Source organism: Pelmatolapia mariae, linkage group LG3_W (genome assembly GCF_036321145.2).
Source record: "Pelmatolapia mariae isolate MD_Pm_ZW linkage group LG3_W, Pm_UMD_F_2, whole genome shotgun sequence".
Lineage (NCBI taxonomy): Eukaryota > Metazoa > Chordata > Actinopteri > Cichliformes > Cichlidae > Pelmatolapia > Pelmatolapia mariae.
Window position 1 is genome coordinate 4,815,835 of NC_086229.1, and position 14,387 is coordinate 4,830,221.

At 46.7% G+C, this 14,387-nt stretch overlaps 1 protein-coding gene across 1 annotated transcript in view; it reads left to right on the top strand.

Moving 5' to 3' along the window:
• Positions 1-10,215, top strand: part of LOC134620210 (alpha-2-macroglobulin-like) — a 32,710-nt gene extending 22,495 nt beyond the window's left edge. Inside the window, exons 28-36 of the mRNA XM_063466256.1 lie at positions 2,366-2,528; positions 2,603-2,790; positions 3,277-3,489; positions 3,985-4,109; positions 4,220-4,310; positions 9,612-9,680; positions 9,761-9,866; positions 10,007-10,051; positions 10,164-10,215. Of these exons, the coding sequence (XP_063322326.1) occupies positions 2,366-2,528; positions 2,603-2,790; positions 3,277-3,489; positions 3,985-4,109; positions 4,220-4,310; positions 9,612-9,680; positions 9,761-9,866; positions 10,007-10,044 (993 nt within the window). The 3' untranslated portion in view covers positions 10,045-10,051; positions 10,164-10,215. The remainder of the gene's footprint in view (positions 1-2,365; positions 2,529-2,602; positions 2,791-3,276; positions 3,490-3,984; positions 4,110-4,219; positions 4,311-9,611; positions 9,681-9,760; positions 9,867-10,006; positions 10,052-10,163) is intronic.
• The last annotated feature ends 4,172 nt before the right edge of the window (positions 10,216-14,387 follow it).

The following is a 14,387-nucleotide window of genomic DNA, read 5'->3' on the forward strand; positions in this document are numbered from 1 at the left end:
CTTGCCAATGAGTGGGGCACAGGAACATGTGTCTGTTCATCTTAGCCGCTATGATGCCTGACAGGAGCTTCCATGTGGTACTGAGGCATGTTATTGGTTGGTAGTTGGATGGGACCGATCCCTTCAAGACTGTCCATCCTAGTTGGATGGGACCGATCCCTTCAGGACTGTCTGCCCTACAGTTAGCCATTCTGGATGTCTCTCGTCAACTAACAGCTGGCTCATTTGTGCTGCCAGACGCTCGTGGAGTGCAGTCAGCTTCTTCCACTAGTAGGTGTGAGCCACACTAGTGTATGGCAAGGTGCTGGCAAAGGCTGTTAGTCATTGCTTGGCAGTTTCCATGGACAGCTTGCTATACTTCTTCTTGGGCACCGTCTTTGTCACACCTTTCTGCAGCTCCGATAGTTGGATAACCTCCCTCCTTGATCTTAGCCTCTAGTCTCCTTCTCCTTGTGGCTGTTCAACCTGTAGCCAAGCATCTCTCTGATCACTGCTGCTGTTGTGTAGATCAGCTTGTTAGTCTCGATAATTGTGGCTGTATGTATCGCATTTACATCATCTAGCAGATCTTCACATCTTGGTAACCAAATCAAATCAAATCACTTTTATTGTCACGTCACATGTGCAGGTACACTGGTACAGTACATGCAGTCCAGCTATGGGGGATCCAGATTTCAAGTTTTGCCATTATCTTATCTTTCAGGTCAGTTCCTCTCACACTATAGCACTTGGGTACCCGAGTACAAATCTCGGGTGGAGGTGATGACATTTCCCCACGGACCTGTCGTCCTGGCTCCCCGTTGCCGTAGCATTTGTGTTGTACCTCGTAAATCTCTAACTGTGAAAGCAATACCCTTCTTTCAAATGTTGGAACACTGAGCTATTAGTTGTTTCGCCATTAATGTGGATGCTAGGTATCGAAGATTCCATAGGTCCCTCATCCTATTCATTTAACTCTTTCTGCCAGGGTTAGTTGTATAGTAGCATTCCAACAACGCCCTATTTTCATCTCTTGCCCACCAATGACTTCTTGTTCCAATAGTTGATCCGGGCGACATCCGAGCCGGTATGCATATATACATACATACACAAAAGTGTATAAACCAACAATAAAATATACAATCTAATACATATATTACATATACCCCAAAAAGATGATTCTGTTCATCTGCATGTTTTCAGTGGGAGAAACGTTTCGTCACTCAGCCAAGTGACTTCTTCAGTTCTTCATTTCCCCAATCTTACAAACAGTACATTTGCATAATGACTGAAACCAGCCCACTGAGGGAACAATGGGCTGGGAGGTCAGTTCCTTAATCATAATTATGCAAATTTTCATGACCATTGATCAACAACCACTGACCAAAACCCACTGATCAAAGACCACTGATCAATGTCCATGAGTACCATTCACAGAGAGTTGGGGAATGGCTGCAATCACAGCATTGTAAGCATTGTAGGCCCCCTCCTCGATTCAGAGATGGTCTTTTCTTTTTCACGTAAATGGCCTCCTTGACCCCACACTCAAACCAGCGTTCCTCCCTGTCCAGGATGTGTACATCCTCATCATTGAAAGAGTGTCCACTGGCCTGTAGGTGTAAATAGACTGCAGAGTCCTGGTCTGACGAGGTAGCTCTTCTGTGTTGTGCCATCCTCTTAGCCAGAGGTTGTTCGATTTCCCCGATGTATAGATCCTGGTAATCCTCCTGGATCTTAACAGCGTACACTATGTTACTCTGTTTGTGTCAGGGTGGACCAGTTTTTGCCGCAGTGTGTTTTGGGGTTTAAAAGCCACAGAGACGTAGTGTTTAGAAAAAGAAATGCTTCTCAGCTGTTCTGATACTTCTGACACGTACGGGATCACTACAGGTTTTCACTTAGGCAGCAGTTGTCCTTCTCTCCTGGATCAGCTGGAGCTTAGGTTTACGGTACACATCAGCTTTTAAATGTCCCCCAGTACTGATGGAAATCTCACAGTCTAAGGCTGACCTGACACTTTCCATATCCTCCCCAGTGAACGTGATGTGTCGTTCCACCGAGTTAATGTGAATTGTGGAACGTCCTGAGATTTGATTTCCACCCAGGTGTCATCCACATACCTGAACTCTCACCAGGAAGAACTTGTATCACCACCCAACCTGTACAGTGTCTTTTCAATATGTTCTTTATGTTGTAAATACTACTAGAAGATTGATCTGTACTTTCCTCTGATTGCTGTGCTTTCCCACATCTGCCACTTTCTATTATCACGCTGATGTTTTGAGTGACTAAATCAGGAAAACTGCCTCCTATTCTTCTCTTACTGGGTTTAATGTAAGAAGATTTCTGTTTTTCCATTGAAGTTCTTTGTTTTGATCATTTAAAGGATCCTGTGATGAAGAAGAGCCTGGCTTGTCTCAAGCAGTCTCTCAGTGACCTGAGCAACACCTACACTACAGCTCTGCTGGCCTATGTGTTCACTCTGGCAGGAGACGTGGAGACCCGAGCTCACCTTCTGCAGCACTTAGACACAGTTGCAGTGAGGGAAGGTCAGTCATCCTTTAGCAGGACATCATTCAGGCTTTATTAGCATCACTGTGACTGTTATTGTGTGTGTTTGTAGGAGGTTTCCTCTACTGGTCTCAGACAGCAGCAGAAACATCAGCCTCCCTGTCAGTGGAGATCAGTTCTTATGTGCTGTTGGCCAAACTCAGCGCCTCCCCGACTGCTGAGGATCTGGGATATGTCTCTGGTATTATCAGGTGGCTGACTGGGCAGCAGAACTATTACGGAGGCTTCTCCTCCACTCAGGTACTACACCACCCGAACAGCATGAAGCTCATCTTTGAGTTAATATAGTCTTAGACAGAATCAGAGACAGAAGAAATAATACTGAAGCTTTCATTTTTCTATCAGATATGTAAAACAGATTTGTTTTAGCCAGGCAGGGATGTTTTTATTCTTTAGTTAGAATATGACATTTAAGTTTTGTCTAAAAATTTATTGTGTTAACAGAATAGCAATGTCACCTCAGACTTCTGCACACTAACTACACGTAACAGCCTGTAAATAACAGATCACCTGCAAGTTTATACCTGTAATTTCTATACTTTGATGATTCTCAGTTAAAGATATTTTAACCTGTTTAACGTTTATTTAACCAGGAAGTGAAATTTAGAAAACTTGAGATTAAGGATCTCTTTTGTGAGAGTTTTAACTTAATGTCTATTCCACTTAAGCCCATGTAATATGGAGACATATGCTGTGTGTGTTAACCACAATGCATCCATCCTGTAGGACACGGTGGTGGCTCTTCAGGCTCTGGCTCTCTACTCCACTCTGGTGTTCAGTCCTGAAGGTTGGAGCACAGTGACAGTTCAGGCTCCCAGCAGTCAGCTGACATTTGATGTAAATCAGAGCAACAAACTGCTCTACCAGGAGGAGGCGCTGCAGGACGTGTCAGGAAAATACAGCCTGGAGGTGAAGGGCACTGCATGTGCTTCAGTGCAGGTCAGTGACAGCATCATGTGACAAGCTCCTGGTTGATGTCAGAGAAAGGCTTTCTTCTTTTTCTTTTTACTTATAAAACTTTAGAGAGCATTAGCATTTCCACATGTAATAAAGCTAATCTTGCACATTATTTTCATACACAATAAAGACATTAGACCTGGCAGTAATAACTGTAGAGAGTACAATGCTATTTCAAACTAAATTAGAGAACTGAGCAAAAATAAATGAACTTTCTGTCTGTATCAGAATCAGGGAAACTATTTATACCAGAGGGAAATTGAGTTGTCATAGCAGCAAATATACAACAAACATGAAGCACTCGTATAAAATGAGTGTAGATATAACAGAGATACTCATATTAAGATGAATATAGACATATAGGTATGAATATAAAAGTATGTGTGCAAATATGTGTCATGGTGTAGAGCAGTGACAGCAGGGTGCATTGAGGTGTGATTAGTTCTGTTCCACACGTGACCCAAGTGTGTTTCCCAGATTTCTGCCACCTACAACATCCCAACACCTGCTGATGTCACCACTCTCAGTGTGAAAGTCCAACTAGAGGTCGACACCACCAGTGAATCTGCTAGACCCAAATTCACTGTGCAAATACAATCGCTGTAAGTATGTGACAGGTTAGAGGAGTGCTCTTTAGCCGTGTGGAGGAACTGCTGGTAGATGAAAAGCAAGTGTGCACACAGGTCAGTATAATCACACTGTTCAAACACAGGTACAGTGGAAAGGAGAAAACTACAAACATGGTGATCCTGGACATCAAAATGCTCTCTGGATTTTCCCCAGACCCCGAGTCTTTGAAGAGTGTGAGTAATTAGACAGATTCTACCAACACGTGTGTCTCATGTGATAATTGTGATGTGTCATGGTCCTGGGCCACGTTGGCCCAGTATTCTTAGTTTTCATGTGTTTTTGTACTTTTGTTCTTTCATTATGCCATGGTTCCTAGGTTCTGCCAAAATGTTCCTTATTTGATTACCCCCTGTGTGCCCTTCTGTGTATCTGTGAGCCCTCGTCTCTCCTTGTGTTTTATTCCATGTTTTCCCCAGCCCGTTATGTCTGTGCTCTCTCTCCTCCTGTCTGAACCTCTGTACTTCCTGTTTTACTTTGTCAGTCTCCCGTCAGTGTTGCGTTTACTCCTGCCTCGTCTTGTTATGATTATCAGTGTCACCTGTGTTCCTCGTGTGCTCCCACTCCCCTCGTTAACCCTCTGTGTATTTAGGTCTGCGTCTCCCTCAGTTCTGTGTCGCGTTCTCCCTCTTGGCTGTGTTTTCCCTATGTGTCTCTAGTTATCCATGTCCCAGTTTAGATTTGTTATATTTTTCGTGCTAGCCTGCAATAAAGCAGTGTTTTGAGTTCACTTTTGGTCTTGGTGAGTTTTGCGTTTGGGTCCTTCTCCTGCCTCCACACAGCCGGTTCATGACAGTAGAACGCGACCAGAAAATGGACCCAGCAGCTCACAATCCCTCCGCTGAGCTCCGCGAGGATTTAATTTACACGGTGGAGTATCACTGTCAGGAGTGGGCAGCGCTGCCAGGGGCAGAATATCGGGAGACCGTAGCCATCCGTCTACAGAGGATGGTGTCCGGACTCCCATGGCTGTTCGGCGCGCTACATCCCCACATCCAGGACTTCCTCGTCTCCACCATACGCATCCGCCCGGAGCTGCCGCTCCAGTATGAAGAGCCGGAGGACGTTCAGCCCGGTCCGCTGGAGGATTCGCGGCCTGGCTCGTCTCCTCCCCCTTCTCGGCGAAAACGGCGTTCACGCCGCCGTCGCTCCCGTACAGCCAAGCAGGCTGCACCCGTGGGAGAGAGTGACTGTGCTTCACACACTCAGCCCAAGTTTTCTGATCCCGGACTTCACGACTTATGCACTACTGTGAGTAACTCTGTTTTGCCCGCCATTGTGTTACCTGAATCGGATAACTCCGCCACTTTGTGTTTGAACTCTAGAGACACGGTACAGCGAGGCACCTCCGTGTCAGATAATTCACCAGTTGCTCTCACTAGTAATCTTTGTGTTTCTGAGCCCTCAGAGTTTTGTAATGCTCGCAGTGTTTCCTCTGAGTTAGCCAATATGAATGTTTCACCTGTGAAGTTAGCTGAACCTAAGACTGTTATTCCACACCAGACTCACCTACATACTGCTACCAGCGTTGTAGTCCCGCAGAACTGTTTTACTCGGCCTGTACATTCTGTGGTTTTCCAGTCTGAGCTCAGCCACACACCACCACCACCACCACCATCAGCTCTAGATGCAACAGTGCATGCTGTGGAGCACAAACCATCCGAGACTGAGTGTTCCCTAGGTGATGCTCCTTCCAGTGACTGTCTCATGTTCCAGCCCGTTTTGTCTTTAGACATTTCTGATATTTCTCAGCCAACTTCTCAACCAGCCACTGCTCTCTCAGCTCCTCCAGGAGTTACTGTGAATGAGGCCTGTGTTGTTGAGCAAGCCAATTTAACGTGTACTCCTAGTGTTCTGCCTGAGCCAGGTGACACAGAGGCTATTAGCCATTCCTCTGCTATGAACAGTTTAATCTTTAGACCAGCTCTTGTATCTGTGACTCCCAGTGTTCCTCCATCGATTTCTCAGGCTGTGGTTTTTTCTGTACCAGAACTTGACAGTGCTAACTCGGACGCTACCTGTGTAACCTCACCTTCTCCCGTGCCTGCTAAGCCTGACTCTGTTTGTGTTTTTCCTTGTGGACTCCTTAAAACTGTGCATTCAATGCCTGCTAAAGTTAAGAGCCGTAAGGTTTTGTCTGCTATACATTCACTGGCAAAAGAATTTGGTTTGAGCACTGCAGAGCTGGTTGCACAGGTTAACTTTTCTGTTCCCCGGTCGTGTCAGTTTAACTCTGTGCGCCATGCTTTTCGGCCAAGTTTCATGGACTCTGTGTGTACTACGTCTCAGGCTACATCCTGTACAACTGTGTGTAGTGTTATCTCACATCCAGGTTACCCAAACACTGCTTGTGTGAATTCTCCAGTACCTGTGAATGTTTCTGAACTCACTCTTTTGAAGACTGCTAACGATAAGATGGACAGCTTAAGAACAGCAGAGTTGCTGAAATCAGCCTGCCATAAGTGTCTGATTGCTAGTGCAGTGTTCAGCACCATTAACCTCATTTACCCAGTGACTGTAACTGTTCCTGTGCGTCGCTCTCCACCTCCAGTTCCTGTACCCAGGGCAGCTCGGGCCCAGCTTTCCCTTGCACCTGTATCAGTTCCTCGGGTGAGGGTGGCTGAGGTCCAGCTGGTCCCTGCTTCTGTCCCCAGCCTGGCAGAGGCTCCGCTCATCCCGGCACCCGTACCTGCTCCTCGGGTGGGGTTGATGGACACCCAGCCATTGCCTGCACCTGTTCCGGTTCCCCGGGTGAGGTCAGCTGTGACCCTGCCGACTCCTGCACCCGTCTCAGTTCCTCGGGTGGGAGTAGCAGAGGTCCAGCTATTTCCTGCACCTACACCGGCACCCAGGGTAAAGGCAGCCAGAGCCCAGCTCGTCCCTGCACCCGTCTCTGTTTCTCGGGTGGGGATGACTGGTGTTCGGCCAGGCCCAGTACCCGTTCCTGTTCCCCAGAGGAGAACAGCCAAAAGTCAGTTATCAGCTCAATCATTATCCGCTCTGTCATTAACTCTGTCACCAGCTCAGTTAGTAGCTCTGCAACCCGTTCAGTTACTGCCATCCTCTGCTAGAAGCTCTTGTGAGCCCACTCAGCCAGCTGAGGACTGCGTGGTGCTGACACTTCTTGGACAGACTGTTTGCACTGCACAGCCCCAGCCGTTGCATCCCAAGCCGACTGCGTGCCCTGTGCAGCTACAGTTAGCGTCCGCTGAGCCAGAGGTCTCCGCACCTGCTGGCTCTGCATCTCTTCTCGCTGGCGGTTCAGGAGAACCGCTCCAGCCATCCCTCGTCTCCGCTGGCGGCTCAGGTCAGCCCGGCCAGCACTTCCTCGTCTCCGCTGGCGGCTCAGGTCAGCCCGGCCAGCACTTCCTCGTCTCCGCTGGCGGCTCAGGTCAGCCCGGCCAGCACTTCCTCGTCTCCGCTGGCGGCTCAGGTCAGCCCGGCCAGCACTTCCTCGTCTCCGCTGGCGGCTCAGGTCAGCCCGGCCAGCACCTCCTCGTCTCCGCTGGGGGTTCAGGAGAACCTCTCCGGCCACTTCTCGTCTCCGCTGGCGGCTCAGGTCAGCCCGGCCAGCACCTCCTCGTCTCCGCTGGGGGTTCAGGAGAACCTCTCCGGCCACTTCTCGTCTCCGCTGGCGGCTCTGGTCAGCCCGGCCAGCACCTCCTCGTCTCCGCTGGCGGCTCTGGTCAGCCCGGCCAGCACCTCCTCGTCTCCGCTGGCGGCTCAGGTCAGCCCGGCCAGCACCTCCTCGTCTCCGCTGGCGGCTCAGGTCAGCCCGGCCAGCACCTCCTCGTCTCCGCTGGCGGCTCAGGTCAGCCCGGCCAGCACCTCCTCGTCTCCGCTGGAGGGTCCAAGTCGCCTTCGCCCGCGCCTGTTCCGGCCTCCGCATCTGCTTCGCCCGCGCCTGTTCCGGCCTCCGCATCTGCTTCGCCCGCGCCTGGTCCGGCCTCCGCATCTGCTTCGCCCGCGCCTGGTCCGGCCTCTACATCGGCTCCAGCTTCGCCGTCGCCTGGTCCAGCCGCGGCCTCTGCTTCAGCTCCGCCTGGTCCAGCCGCGGCCTCTGCTTCAGCTCCGCCTACGCCGTCGCCCGTGGCTGCCACGCCATCGTCTGGTCCGGTTCCATCGTCTGGTCCGGTTCCATCGTCGCCCGTGGCTGCCACGCCACCGTCTGGTCCGGTTCCATCGTCTGGTCCGGTTCCATCGTCGCCCGTGGCTGCCACGCCACCGTCTGGTCCGGTTCCATCGTCGCCCGTGGCTGCCACGCCACCATCTGGTCCTGTGCCCACCAAGCCTCGACCAGTACGCCCGATGCTTGAGAGCCGCCGCCGTCTTCCACGCGGCCGGCCTCCGGACCCGCTCTGCTGCCGCCGCCGTCTTCCACGCGGCCGGCCTCCGGACCCGCTCTGCTGCCGCCGCCGTCTTCCACGCGGCCGGCCTCCGGACCCGCTCTGCTGCCGCCGCCGTCTTCCACGCGGCCGGCCTCCGGACCCGCTCTGCTGCCGCCGCCGTCTTCCACGCGGCCGGCCTCCGGACCCGCTCTGCTGCCGCCGCCGTCTTCCACGCGGCCGGCCTCCGGACCCGTTCTGCTACCACTGCCACTTTTCACGTGGCCGGCCTCCGGAACAGCCGAACTGTGAACTCTTCTGCCGTCGCCTCCTGGGTTGACCTTCTGCCCTTTTTGGACTTTGCTTCCCTGTTTTGACCTGTTTTGTGTATTTGTGGACTCAGTTTTGGTCCCCTGCTCCTTGTTTTGTTTGGTTTTCGTTCCCTCCGTCCTGGTCCCCCGCCTCCCGCCCTGGGTGGGTTGTTTTGTTTTTTCTTGTCTTTTGGTTCTTGGGTTTGGGCTGTCGGGAGCCAGCCCTTGAGGGGGGGGTGATGTCATGGTCCTGGGCCACGTTGGCCCAGTATTCTTAGTTTTCATGTGTTTTTGTACTTTTGTTCTTTCATTATGCCATGGTTCCTAGGTTCTGCCAAAATGTTCCTTATTTGATTACCCCCTGTGTGCCCTTCTGTGTATCTGTGAGCCCTCGTCTCTCCTTGTGTTTTATTCCATGTTTTCCCCAGCCCGTTATGTCTGTGCTCTCTCTCCTCCTGTCTGAACCTCTGTACTTCCTGTTTTACTTTGTCAGTCTCCCGTCAGTGTTGCGTTTACTCCTGCCTCGTCTTGTTATGATTATCAGTGTCACCTGTGTTCCTCGTGTGCTCCCACTCCCCTCGTTAACCCTCTGTGTATTTAGGTCTGCGTCTCCCTCAGTTCTGTGTCGCGTTCTCCCTCTTGGCTGTGTTTTCCCTATGTGTCTCTAGTTATCCATGTCCCAGTTTAGATTTGTTATATTTTTCGTGCTAGCCTGCAATAAAGCAGTGTTTTGAGTTCACTTTTGGTCTTGGTGAGTTTTGCGTTTGGGTCCTTCTCCTGCCTCCACACAGCCGGTTCATGACATGATGATAATAATAAAAATGATGTCATCTCCTCACAGCTCAAACGTGGCTCCCTGGTGAGTCGTGTTGAACAAAAGGAGGATCATGTTCTGGTGTACTTAGAGGAGGTAAGTGAAAGTCACTGTGGGGACACCAGATGATGATCTTTGGTACAAACTGTGTCTGCGATTGTTTCTGTCTCGTCCAGTTATCAAAGGACACACCCATCAACCACAGCTTAGACATCATCCAGGAGCTCCCAGTGGACAACCTGAAGCCAGCCGTGGTCAAGATCTATGACTACTACCAACCAGGTCCAAGTCTAGCTAAGCTTTACTCCAACAGCTTCACTTCAGAGGATCCATCAGACTGAACAGTTCATACAAGCTGATGTTTCCATCAGTGGGACACAGAGAAATGACACTTTCATGTTTTTCTACCATGTTTCTGTCAGGTGACCAGGCTGAGACCCAATACATGTTTGTGTCGTGAGCTGCAGGTAAGAAGCTGTAATAACACACAAGTACACCTTTCACACACGTTCATGTTCACAGCATCAATGAAAAGGACCAACTTTGAACTTTTACTAACTTTTATTCTTCGTCTCACAGTTTGAAGAAGGTGTGGCTGGTCCTGAGGTTTCAACCTGCATTTGAATAAAGATACTTTTTCTGCTCACATGTGTGTGTGCGTGTGTGTTAACAGCTCCAGTATTATTAATGCTTCTTTAATAACATGCTTTATTTTTAAATAATAGGCAGAATGGAAAATATAGTGCTGTGAATGCACCCCTGAGACTGGCCTTATGCCACATTTCTGTCTTTGTGCAGGTTTAGGCAAAAACAAAATGGTGCAAGTGGGCAAAACATTAAAAAAAGCAAAACGTGCTCTTGGGAGACGTTCAGTGTCTGTGGAATCCAACAAAGCAGCGGCTCTTTGGCTTGTGTACTTCATGTACTTCATGTACTTCATGTACTTGTGTGTTTGTGACAGTGGAACAACATCACAGCTGTTTCCTCCCCAAAGACTGGACACCTTTAACAGTGTACAGGATACAGCAGCCAACCATAAATGTTAACTGTACATGAAACTGTAAAAGTACACAATGTCATTCAAATAACATCTAATGGTACATGTACATTTATACACAAGTAAATGTCTGTTCCTAACAGGCTGTGTTAACAAATTAGTCTCTGTCTGTAAAACATTTCAATCATTTTACAGTTTTATTAAACTGTGTGCATGTTTCATACTTCACTGTGTTACATAGAAAAATACAAAGATCAGTTTGAGAGAGCTTGTTGGAACAAATGTGTCATACGTCACACGCAGCGCACACTACTGATGTGTCGGTCGCGAACGAAACGGCTCTTATAGCCGGCTCTATGAAGTGAACGAGGCAAGCCATGTTTTTTTTTCTCTCTCTCGCCCTCTCTCTCTCTCTCGCACTTTTTTCCCGCTTCACTCCGCACGCGACCCTTGTGCTTTGCGCTGGGAAGAAGGGGGAGGGGCGGTAGTTACACTCGCACAGGAACAGAGCGGGAGGGAGAGAGAGAGAAAGAGAGCCAGGAACAACAACGTCACATTAGAAAGGTATAGTAATCATCCACAACTATTTTCAGTCGCTGATGATAAAGGATTCAGAAAGTTTATTCATGCAGGTCCATTTGACAGGGAATGCATCTTCTTTTTGTTTTCATATTTTATTTTATATTTAATTGTGTTGTGGTTTGCAGTGTTTTGGGTTGTTTCACTTTAAATTTGTTTAAAAGGAACAAGCTGAAAATTTAGATAGTTAAAAGTTGAAATGTGAATAGTTGGTTTTTGTATTATATCATTTATTTATTACATTTTATGTGGAGTGAATAAATAAAAGTATATTTACGGTGACCCTTAGAGACAAAGCAGCACGTACAAACTCCAAAACACGTAAAAACTCAGAAGCACGTACAAAACACAACAGAAGTGCTCCAGGATGCTAGGCACAGTGTTGAGCTTTTGTTACCTAGAGGCTACACAAGCCAGGAAGTACCAACGACCGGTGTGTGGTATTAAGAGATAAATTAACTCTTTTTTTATTATTTGAATATATATGAGTGCTTGTGTATAAATACACAAACAAAAGACATATGCTTTCAATTGTGTAATTTAAGTGATCTAGGTAGCTCTGTTTTGGTTTTCCCATCATCACTTACCCCACGCAATAAACAAGGACATGTACAAACAGTGATAGATATACAATGGGTGATCAACTTTATCAGTTTCATATTCTTCCAAAAGCAGTTTTCGAAACATCTTTATGAACTGACTAATGCTTGAACATTGCTGTATGTCCACAGTAAAACTGTTCCACAGTAACACAAAAGGTTTTAACCTTTGTCCGTGCTTTAAGAGTCTTCAGATTTAATTTTCCCCTTAATTCATAGTCCCCTTCTATGTCAAAAAAACATCCTCTGTACATTTCCTGGTAAAATATTTTATCTGGCTTTGTACATAATTTTTGCAGTTTTATATTTTATAAGATGCATAAACTTCAGAATTTTGTAATTTCAAGAACATGATGTTAGTGTGGTCTCTAAATCCTGTTTTAGTAATCATCCTGATTGCTTTTTTCTGAATTTTACATAATGGTTGAAGTGAAGTTTTGTATGTATTTCCCCAGATTTCCACACAGTATTCCAAATATGGCAATATAAGTGAACAGTAAAGTACCCGGAGTGATTTGGAAGACAAAAAATGTTTAGCTTCACTCAGTACAGAGATGCTTCTTGACAGTTTAGCTTGTATATGCTTTATGTGAGGTTTCCAGCAGATTTTGTTATAATAACTTGCTCTACTTCAACATTATTTATTAACAATTTTTCTCCAGCATCTTTTTTTACAATTTCCAAATAACATAAATGTAGTTTTTTTTCAAATTTAGTGATAACGTGTTTCTGTCAAACCATGTTTTCAGTTTAATCGTTCAATCAAACTGTAATATATCAGATGTTTTACATATATCATTGATGTGCAGGATAAACAGCTTTGGTCCCAATACTGACCCCTGTGGAACTCCACAAACAATGTCCAGGCACTCTGATTGATATTCACCAATCTTCACAAATTGTTGCCTGTCTCTCAAATAACTCCTTACCCAGTCTAGCACCACTCCTCTAATGCCATAGTACTCCAGTTTATCAAGTAATATTTCATGATTAATTGTGTCAAAAGCTTTTTTAGGTCAATGAAAACACCAACTGTGCATTGTCTTTGATCTATATTGTTGGTCATATTTTCAATTAGTTCCATTAATGCCATAGATGTTGATCTATTTGGTCTGAAAACATACTGACTGTCCATTATTATTTTATGTTTATTTTAAATCTGTCAAGTCTATAAATGAAAACTTTTTCCAGTATTTTTGAAAATTGTGAAAGTAGGTAGGTAGGAAAGGTAGACCTTACAGTAATACATATAGTAATACATACAGAGAAAAACAATCAACAATCAAATGATTATCAAATCATTCAGAACTATAGGAATCAGTTCTGTTTCAGACACATCAGGACCTCACAGGGACTGACTGATACAGGCAGTCAGACTTAAAAGACACAGACACCTCTGGGATGTTTTAAACAAACTTTTATTAAACACAGGTCCTTCCTTTAATACATATATATGGATCCTTTAAAGTCATTAACATGTTTGCAGAAGAATGAAAACAGCTAAAACTAATACTTAAAGTAGAACCTTTCTCCACCATGATCAATACTGACTAATGGGGATTCAGGAATAACTGATGAAGCCTCAGCAGGCTCTGAAAGAGGAGCAGAGTGAAGTATGAAGGACGTCCATCAGACTGAGTGTGTCCTCAGCTTCCTGTTCAGAGACAAACATCACTGATGTCAGCTGTTCACCTGTAATCTTTATTTAGATACACCTGTGTGTAAATGTTACCTGCTCTCACTGATGAGTAAACAGCATATGGATCAGCTGACTGCTCTGAAACAAACATACACACACACAGGATTAGAGTATCGCACACCTGTATGTGTGTTTCACATGTTTATATCTTCCAGGTTAGCTCAGTGGTGCTCCTCGCTCCACCTACAGGCCTCTGCAGGAATTATGGTGTACAACACACACATACACACACACCTCTGAGTCAGTGCTGATTATTATGTATCCCAAAGTAAAAGCCAGAGAAGTGCAACCAAGGTGGCCATCAAACAGGTCGCTGTAACTTTCTAATAACTCTAACAGTTTTTCTGTCTCTTAGCTTCTGCAGCCTTGTCATGGACAGAGAGCTGCTGAGTGTCATTGTTCCACACTCAAAATCAGCTTCCACAAAGCCATTTTCTCAGAGTTCATCATGACATGGTGGGTTATCATCCATAATTACAGTTCTTGTTAGGACATGTATTGTTAGTGAAGTGCGACTCATAAAGTCCATCCCAAGAACCAAGGAGGATGACAGGTCCTGCACTATCACGAACCGCTGATAGACACGCTTGCCCATGAATCCAATGGTTAACCAGGTTATTCTTAATGGACTGCAGTTAGTGCCACTGGCCAGTCTTATGGGTGGAGAATCCCACAGATTCTTTAATGACTCATTTTGGTTTTTTTTTCAGGTAACAGGTCTGCATTTTCTGCTGAAAGAGATGCATCTTTATCTAGTGTGGCATCCAGAGCTGCCCCATTGAAGTTTACTTTAACTCTGAGAGGGGTGTTCAATGGTGATTGCGAAGCTCCATCTTCAACGTGATTGAGCACAGGTGGCACACTTGGGTTTGACATAGGCAATGAGAGCTGAGTTATTGGCTGGGGGGAGGGTTGCCCCTGTGAAACAC